Source organism: Mus pahari, chromosome 20 (assembly GCF_900095145.1).
Source record: "Mus pahari chromosome 20, PAHARI_EIJ_v1.1, whole genome shotgun sequence".
NCBI lineage: Eukaryota > Metazoa > Chordata > Mammalia > Rodentia > Muridae > Mus > Mus pahari.
Genome location: NC_034609.1, coordinates 48,117,849 through 48,127,902, shown reverse-complemented (window position 1 = coordinate 48,127,902; position 10,054 = coordinate 48,117,849). Strand labels below are relative to the sequence as shown.

At 45.6% G+C, this 10,054-nt stretch overlaps 1 protein-coding gene across 1 annotated transcript in view; it reads right to left on the bottom strand.

The window, feature by feature from the left end:
- Positions 1-1,571: 1,571 nt before the first annotated feature.
- Positions 1,572-10,054, bottom strand: part of Tsnax (translin associated factor X) — a 17,430-nt gene continuing 8,947 nt past the window's right edge. Inside the window, exons 5-6 of the mRNA XM_021220386.1 lie at positions 6,854-6,981; positions 1,572-3,270 (exon numbers count right to left, since the gene is read on the bottom strand). Coding sequence (XP_021076045.1) covers positions 2,893-3,270; positions 6,854-6,981 — 506 coding nt within the window. The 3' untranslated portion in view covers positions 1,572-2,892. The remainder of the gene's footprint in view (positions 3,271-6,853; positions 6,982-10,054) is intronic.

Genomic DNA, 10,054 nt, shown 5'->3' with positions numbered 1-10,054 from the left:
TATATCCAGAGAATAGCCAGTTTCTAATCTCCAAATTAAAAAGTGATCCTGTTAATAGAGCAAAGGACTCAATGGGAGACATTTGCTCAATGGGATTCACATGTCTTAAAAAATGTAAGACTGGACATGGTAGTGTAAAATCCCAGAGGCTGGAAGGCTAAGGCAAAAGGATCCTGAGTGTGTGGCCAGCCGGGACTACATAGGCCACTACACACTACACGCATGTATATGCATGTACATATGCACCTTCTCTCTCTCTCTCTCTCTCTCTCTCTCTCTCTCTCTCTCTCTCTCTCACACACACACACACACACACACATGTGCACCCCCCAATTATTAGCATTTTTCTTTTGAGCTGTTCTATAATTATTGGATTGAACTTATTATAAAATGCTATTCTCTGTTTGCAGCAAAATAAAGATTAGGTCTATCGGATCTGCTCGGAGACCAACCAGATTCTCTCTTGGGTCCTGAAGCATGGGGTATCTGTTTTCCACCCTTTCACTTCAATACACTCGTCTTCCACTCTAACCTGAGTCTCTTCAGACAGAAAGGAGCGTGGAGCCATTCTGCCAATCTCTCACTTAAGTATCAATCTCCTTTGAGGGTGACCAAGACTCTCAGGTTCTCTGTGAAAACCATGCATTTAAGAGGCACAAGAAATCACAACTGAAAAGAAATAATCCTCTTTCATTTCAAAATTCAGTCACCCTCTTGCCGTGAGACCCTGACTTGCTTTTTCCTATTTTTTTTTTTTTTTTTAATTATGCTTCTATTTACTTTGTTGGCAGTGGGGAGGGGACTTGCCACCGTGCCCTGTGACCAGTTTTGCTCTTCCTACCGTGTGGTTATGAGGTTCCATTCTGCCAGCCCTTGAACCAGTTCCTTTTTGTGATAAACAGAAAGCCCACCAAAACAGATGGTGCTGTCACACACAATTCAAACTGAGGCCCCGAGCCGCCCACTGCACAAAGAACACAGCAGGGGCAGTGGTGCTCAGTCGCCTGCAGGGGGCGCTGCCGATTATGCCACAGGCCATTTCTCTGCTGCTCTGACAGTCACCCCTGGAGGACATCATGAGTCTGAGTCTGAGTGCTGTGAAGGATGTCTTTCTTGTGCGCATATGGAGCTCATTTTAACCTGAGAGAACGCGAGGAAGTCCACTACCATGTCTGAAAAGCCCAGGCGATCCCAGGGGAGGCACTGAGGGAGGTGAAGACCACAGAGACAGAAGGAAGTCCCTGACTACATTTCAGGTTGAGTCATACCACTTGGACGGCTCGTCTAGGGGTCTGATGGGGGGGAAGACCTCCACATTACCCGAGTCTATCTTAGATTTCCCATTTTACCCAAAAATTACATTATTGATTTACTACCTATTTCTAAATGCCATCAAAACAACGGACTCTGGGGGTCACGAGATGGCCTAGCTGGGCACCCAACCTGACACCCAACTGTGTCCCTGTCACCCACATGGTGGAAGGAAAAGACCAATCTGCACAAGCTGTCCCCGACCCCTACATACCACTGCACACAACATACAATGTAACTTCACATCGTAACCAGAGAGCTGCTGTGTTTTGATATTTTATTTAAAGTTTGCTTTAAATTTCTGTAAAACATTCTTCAATCCATTATTTTAACATTATAAATTCCACTTGAAGTAGCTGAAAAAACAGACAGACAGACATCAGGTACCAGGACTGACTACAGCTCAGGAGTCTACCTTACTACAGGGAGGCCGAACCTCACCATCACCAGGACAACAAATCTCATTTACCAGGCATGTACACACTTTATTTTACTTTTGGTGATACTTTTTGGAAAATTACACTTTCAAAGAACCAGTCTTACAAATAGATATTCTTCCAAAAATAAAGCCCAGTATCTAAGTTGTGAAAAGTCACAGAACTAGTTGAAAGCATGTGGCGGTGTCAGCTGCAGGCCACACTCAAGCCAGGCTCTCACCACAGATGACTCTGACTGACTGGGGAGGTGAACCCACGCCCAGCGCGCCCTCCTGGGTTGGCAATTGTCTTATTGCTGAATCATACACAATTCTTTTTCTTTGGCAACATCACTAGCTAACCCCGGGGGCAAGGGTAAAGGTTAGGGTTGTCAGCACTGTGAGCGCTGGGCTGTTCCTCTGTGGGTCCCAGGACAGCTGGGGTGGAAAGTGCACCACACCTAACACATGACAAAGGGCCTGGCTGCTCACAACCTACACACAAGTGTGGAGGCAGTCACTCAGCATCACCAGCGAAGACCAGCGTCAGCTCCTTCTCATGTCGGTGAGAAAGGAAAAGACGACGTGGAGAAGTGAACATCTAGAGATCCATCAACTCTTCAGGAAAGCTGCTTTGTATGAATTCAAAATGACCTAAACCTGACCAGAATTTTAAGTGAATTCTCATTATATCACCACCAAAACTTGCACTTAAAAAACACTGATAACTTACATATCTAAATTGCCATTTCACGTACTAAGCCCACTTTAAAGGCTTGCCGTGATACTGCTGAGAAACAGGAAGCTCACTCCAGAAGTTTCACCACACTTTTTCCTCCATATACAGAATCACCCACTTAAGAGACTTCCTTCCACCCAAAATGTCACTCCAAGTTCCAAGTGAACTAAAGTAGGTGTGTCAGAAAGTGCAGTCGGAAGCTTGTTCGCACAACAATAGAGCAAGCACATATACAAACACTGTGTGCAAATTCGTGGGAGTGTAAGACATATCCCTGCGGACAAACTTATATACAGCTGTTTACAACTTCAAACTAGTACAACTGGGAATGTCTATAGAAGCCACAATAAACTCAGATGCACACTCAGAACAGTCTCACCAACTGGTCGCCGAGGAGCTCCTTAGAGAGCAGAGTGGGTGGGGTTGCTTAAGAAATGCTCTCCTCCTGATCAATCATCTCTGTTTTAACTGAAAACACGTCTGCCAGCATGTGCTTGGGAATCTCGGAACCCCGGACTTTAAGGGCATAGCAAGCGTTCTCCACTTTGGCCAGGCTCTGTTTCAAGGTGTACAGCTTCTTAGAGACCTCATAGGGCCCAGTGTTGCCAATGAATGAGAACCCATCGTAAACCTGGCGTAAAAACTGGCTCACTTCAAAGGGGGTGTCAATGTCCCCATTCCCCACACTGTTAATACACATCCGCATCAACTCTCCAGTTAAGTCGGCCACGCCCAGCAGGTAGTCAACAGGTGTGATCTTCAGTCTCCATGTAACTAGCTGCTTCTCCTGTCCGTCAGCGGGAGGCTGGGAAAAGACAAACAAGAAAGCCACACACACAAAGAAAACACTGTGATAAAGTGACTATACCAGCATCACAGCCATAAAATACTGAAATCAACAGCAGGTCAGGCACACAGATCTTTCCATGAGTTAACTACGTGGCAGGGCACAAGGGTAAGTGGCCGAGCCAGGTGGCTTGGGTGTGTTAGAATAATCAAATACCAGCAATGTAAGACCAGCTGTGTCCAACTTCACCCCACTGTGTGACCATCACTATCAATCAGCAATTACAACCCCTCCTTGTTCAGTCAGCATCTCCTTCCCTACTCTGTACTGCCCATGGTTTGTACCTATGCCCAGCCCCTGCCAGCGCCTCCATCCCCTCATCCTGTCAGTGCCGAGGTCTCCATGTCTGCTCTACACTGAGGAGCAGTAACCACGGCTGTCTCCAGACTGTGAAGTCTGGGCTGCCACAGGGCACTCACCACTCATCTTAGTCAGGCTGCAGTGGTCTTACTTATTAATGTGTACGCATACTGTGCCTTCATGTATGCCTGTGAACCAGGTTCATGCCTGGAGCCTGTGGAGGCCCCTGGAACTGGAGTTACAGATGGCTGTGAACCTCCATGTGGGAGCTAGGAACTGAACTTTGAAAACCCAGCCTGTTCCATCTCTCCAGGCCCCTCCTCAAACACTGCAGTTCTTCCTCCTATGCCTCTTCGAACACTATGTCAAGTTTTGGGAACTGCCTTCTGTGTCCTACTCAAGCCCCAAACTCTTCAGTTTCAGGAAACAATCCAACTTACTTTGCAGATCCAGTTATCTGCCAGTCACCTTGCACTGCCTACGTGGCTGTTATCTTTACTACCAAAGCAACCTCACCCGATTACAGCTATCTTCACCTCATCTGTACTACAGCCCCGCCCATCTTCACCTCAAATGACAAATTACCTCTCTTCTTATGTGAACTTAACTTCCAAATGACCTTGACTCTCCTCCTACCTCTCCCAGGACTTTGCTTCATAAGATGCTTGCCTCTTGGCAAGGTTTTTATCTCTAACCCTCATTTCCTCCTCTGTAAACAGGATTATGTTAGCTTCCACAGAAGTCTTTTATGGATTAAATAAGACAATATTCATTAAATTCTTGGCATAACGTGCAACCCAAGAACGCACTCCATAAATGCCAGCTGCTATCGTCACCACTGCCGTCATGTGCATCTCTCTCCATCAGGCTCTTTCTAGCAGTGAGGCATGAGTTGTGAGCACTGTGTACGGGATGCGGCTAGGTGAAGCTCTAAGCACATTTTGGGCAGTGGGCCTACAAAGGCATCCAGGAAAGAACCATGCAGTGTCTGGGAGCTAATGAAGCCATGTTAGAGTAGCACAGATTGAGACTGGAGAGACAGGTAGGCCAGAGACCACACAGAGAAATCTGCACTTCACTTCCAGATTGTGGAGTCTCTGAGAATTAAGGAAGTGGCAGGGTGAACTTTCATTTCTTACTTGGGCTGCTGTGCATCCCCAGCACAAACATTAGTCCTTCTCAAGACCCTTCAGAGACACCGAGGTCCAACAGTCTGTGATGAGAAACAAGGCCTGATGCATAGCAGGGGCCAAAGAGCGGCTTAAAGACAGAAAGAGGAAGCCCACAGCGTGTTCCCTACCATTCTGATGCTCCTGAAAGCCATCAAAAAGGTGTCTGGGTTTTCTGTGAGCCAAGACCAGGAGATACATATGTATATAGAGCCAACAGCAGGTTGTGGGAGATGGCAGAGGTGTGCATTTCAAATGCCACTTAAAAGGATGTATTTCACAAAATAATGGCCTTTGTTATTACACAGAGGGGTAACAGTTATAAGTTGATTTTAGAGAAACAGGCATAAGCAAACTTAAAGTAAAATTTGTCAAAATAAATTCTGCTTTCTGAAAAGTATTAGTAAGGTAAAAATTGCTTAAAGTCCAAGTTTTGAGATGGACACTTGTGTGTTAGGAGGACGACACTGTTAATGTACTCTCACAGGGAGCGCTAAGTCCTGCCCCTTTATCCAGGTCCTGGTACACAAGCTAATGTGTCACCAGGCAAGTCCTGTCCCTTTATCCAGGTCCTGTCCCACAAGCTAATGTGTCACCAGGCATCATGCCCTCTACTTTCCTATGGCTGAAATTGTCATAGTGTTTATTAAAATGATTTTGGCAATATTCTCACAAGCCAAGTTAAAAGGAAAATTTCTTTATCAAATTCTCAGTATTTTCAGCCTAATAACCTAGTGCTAGAGGGGAGTTCTTTGTGAACACAGGCTCAGCTTATGTGAGGTGTGAACACAGGCTCAGCTTATATGAGGTGTGAACACAGGCTCAGCTTATATGAGGTGTGAACACAGGCTCAGCTTATGTGAGGTGTGAACACAGGCTCAGCTTATGTGAGGTGTGAACACAAGCTCAGCTTATGTGAGATGTGCATCTGGGTCATAATCTCCAACGTCCTGAGACAGCGCACACTCAACCTGCCTTCTCCCCACTGTCTCTCTCCATGATCTCAAGAGGCACTGCTCGAATGCAGCAGGACGCAGCTGGCCACTTCTTGCTGTGATTCCACTGTGACCAGGTAAGTGGGCCAAAGCCACGATTGCCTGTGTCTCAGTCGGCTCCTGACAAAGTGGAGAACAAGGTGAAAGCCGAGCAGACACAGTTGCACTAGAGGAGGGTTTCCTGTCATGCCAAGTCAAGCTTTTTGGCAAATCTAACATTTTATTTCACATTCGTGTCATCTTGATGTCTAACAATTTCTCTGTCTGCCTATCCTGACTCCATAGTTTCAAAAATTAATAAAAGGAGAAAATTGAAAAACAGTATTTATCCTAACATATGTCAGGGAAGAGATCGAAACCCCACCTGGTTGCCTGAATGTCATATTTCAAGTCCAAAAGGGAAAGAAGTACTTCATAAGAGCCAAAAAGCAATGGGGTTCCTCTCCTCGAGTCAGAAGAGCGGTGAAGTTGTCTGTAAACTCGCTGTGTAAGTGATAAACTGGCCCTCGCCATGTGACAGCCACTTTAGCATTAAGCAAGCACCGCTTCACTAAAAATCTTTGTAGCCGGGCGTGGTGGCGCTCGCCTTTAATCCCAACACTTGGGAGGCAGAGGCAGGCGGTTTTCTGGCAGAGTTTGAGGCCAGCCTGGTCTACAGAGTGAGTTTCAGGACAGGCAGGGCTACACAGAGAAACCCTGTCTCGAAAAAACAAAAAAAATAAAAANAAAAAAAAATAAAAATAAAAATAAAAATAAAAAAACAACCTTTGTAAGTCAAACTCTTCCATACAGTCCTTTGAGGTAGACAGACACACCCAGGGTCCCTCCCTGTACGTATCCCAAGCAGCACTGGGGATGCCAAGTGCACAGACCAGATTCTAAACCCTCGGATGCAATGTGTTGACTTCCTCACTGTCTGAAGCCATGCCTCTGGCTCTGTCACCGGTGGAGACACTTAGACCTAGCTTCCCTGGGGAGCCCTAGCACACCCAGCTTCAGGAAGGCGAAGTCTCCACCAATCATTATGCTGCTGTATAAATCATACGATAAAACGGAAACATGATTTTAAATTCTCACAGCCTTGCTCTCTTTCCCAGTGTCTTCTGCTGTGAACGTCAACTGCTTGTTAATCTCTTCCATACTGATCAATGAACGAGTTCTGATGAAGTGTTGAAAAGAGACAGCCTCCACGTATTCCTGTAGCCCTGAAGGAAAGAACAAAGGAGGTTACCAGGAACAAGCACTAACCTTCGAGTGTTGCCATAAAAACCGGGAAGCTGATGGTCACCTAGCAGGGTAAGAGTGTGGTGGATGCCATGCAGAGCGTGTCAGCTGAGGCAAGGCACACAAGCCCTCCAGGATGCACCATGGCTCAAGGATGTCGCCAACCTCACCAACCCCTTCTATAGCAGCCAGGATGGTGACCTGGGGCACATGCCCTAATCATTACTATGTGCCTTGGGCATAACAAGCATAAAATAATTAAATGAGGGACTTTCATTTATAAACATTACAGAATAATTAAGAATTGCGTTTTGAGCCGAGCAGTGGTGGCTCATGCCTTTAGTCCTAGCACTTGGGAGGCAGAGGCAGGCAGATTTCTGAGTTCGAGGCTAGCCTGGTCTACAGAGTAAGTTCCAGGACAGCCAGGGCTACACAGAGAAACTCTGTCTTGAAAAAAACAAAACAAAACAAACAAACAAAACAAACAAACAAACAAGAATTGGGTTTTAGGAAAGGCCTACAGTAAGTAAGCATATGACAGAAAGGCACTGACCACAACAGGTACAGCTTCTCAGTGGAAGACAGTCGGGGTTACAGCTACACAACACCATCAACACACCAAGGTCAAACATATACAAATGATTAAACAGATCAATCTCATGCCATGGATCTTATGCCCAAGCACCTATACCCGCTAAGTCCCCCACAGCGCTCTCTGTGTTGCACCCTTAGGCTTCTACTGTTGGTTGCACCCTTAGGCTTCTATTGTTGTGTTTTCTTTCAAACACCAGTTCTTTTGTTAAGCAGGAAAAGTCAGAAAGAGATCTCCCGGCATGCACAGTGGCTCACGAGTGTCATTCCAACATTCTGGAGGCCAAGGGAGAAGACTGCCCCAAATTTGTTGTTTTTTTGTTTTTTTTTTCCGAGACAGGGTTTCTCTGTGTAGTCCTGGCTGTCCTGGAACTCACTCTGCAGACCAGGCTGGCCTCGAACTCAGAAATCCGCCTGCCTCTGCCTTCCAAGTGCTGGGATTAAAGGCGTGTGCCACCACACCCGGCTCCAAATTCTTATCCAGCCTGGACCATGTACAAGCTCAGGCCAGCCTGGATTACAAAACTATCTCAATCAAGAAAAGAAAAACAAACAACAAAATCTGTCACAGCTGGGCACTGGGCACAGGGCTGGGTTCTTATCTCTTCAGAGACAGAGGCAAGAAAATCAGAGGTTCAAAGCCAACCCCAGCTATATCTTGAGTTTGAGGACAGCCTGGGCTACATGAGACCCACTTTCCAAAAAGAAAAAACAAAAACAAGCAATTAATTAATTAATTAATTAATTAAGGTTTGTGCTATCTCACAAAGAGTTCAAGGATGCCTGGCCCCAGACACTGTGCAGAACTCTGGGTCTCATGTAGGTAAAAGGGTGTTTAAACAAGTTATGTTTCAACTTGATGAAAAGGACATCCGTTATTTTCAGTGTATAATCCCCAAGGTGAAAATTTTCAGCCCACTGCCATATGCGGAACAATGCCTTCCCTGTGTGTCTGCCTTGGAGGAAATCCAAGAGGAATTATTTACAGATTCTGCTTCCAGTAAGAGAGAACTCTGGAGGCTGTTTTTATGTAATTGGTTCTTTTTCATTTCATCCTGTTAGAACACACACAGGGAAACCCAACTAAAGGCTTCTGATTCCTTATTTTCATTTTCATTGTACCTGAGCCACACACATTCAACCTTACTTCACACCAAACTAGTCCAAGAGTGAACACTTGAGAGAACTCAACTTGCCTTGCAGGATTTTAATTTTCTTCGAAAATTGTTTACCATGGGTATAAGCCCCAGAGGAACAGAAGCTATGCTCACACAAAGACTCATAGGCAGATATGAATAGCAGGTCCCTCACAAGCACCAAAGGTAGAAACACTCCAAGGCGTACGCCCTGAAAGACAGGCAGAACGCGGTTTATCTGCTCCTTATCACACCATAACAAAGTACTGGTGCGTGCTACCACCCAGATAAACCCCGAAACCATCATCTACATGAGAGACATTGTACAATCCTGTTTGTATGAGACGTGCAGGTGAGACAAAGCCATCTGCTAGGGATTTCCTTCGGAACCAGTGTCATCCTTATCGACACAATGTTACAGAGTTCAGAAGGAAATGCCAACTTTTTGAAGCAGGATTTCAGAAAAGCAAAGGAATGTCTAGAAACGAAAGAGAAACTGGACTCATGCGGGTGGACATCCCAACAGTGCACACCAGACATCCATCTAGAAAACAAGTCTACTTGAGTTCTTGTACAAATGCTTAAGCACAAAATGCTTAATGAGGTTCTTCTAAAGCTTGCAGAAGTTATCACTGAAGTTTGTAGCATGGAACATTCTTACTAAACTGTGATTAAACAACCCTGTGGTGGTCTGTATATGCCTGGCCCAGGGAGTGGCACTATTAGGAGGTGTGGCCTTGTTGGAGTAGGTGTGCCACTATGGATGTAGGCTTTGAGACCCTCATCCTAGCTGCCTGGAGGCCAGTCTTCTGCTAGCTGTCTTTGGAACAAGATGTGAAACTCTCAGCTCCTCTTGCATGCTCCTATCTTGATGATAATGGACTGAACCTCTGAACCTGTAAGCCAGCCCCAGTTCAATGTTGTCCTTATAAGAGTTGCCCTGGTCTCTTCACAGCAGTGAAACTCTACTAGGACAGTCCCCAAAGTGTTCACTGTATCATCTCCCATTTAAACACAATTTTAAATTGTAGCTATTTTACTCCCAGGTTGAGGGTAATCTCAGGGAGTGTTAGTCCTATGCTGGGTTTATCTGATGCTCGAGTCAGTAGGTTAAACTGAATCTGGAAGAAAAGAGACCAAAGTTGTCAAAGAGACCAATGTGAACTTTGTCAAAATTCTCCTGAAGCCTCATTTCCTTACTCATAAGTGGCAAAAATAATTTAGGGGACCACAAAAGCAAAAGCTGTGGCTACAAGGAAGAATGACTCTGTGCAAAGAATCTCCAGTACTAGCTGGGCGTGGCGGCGCACGCCTTTAATCCCAGCAC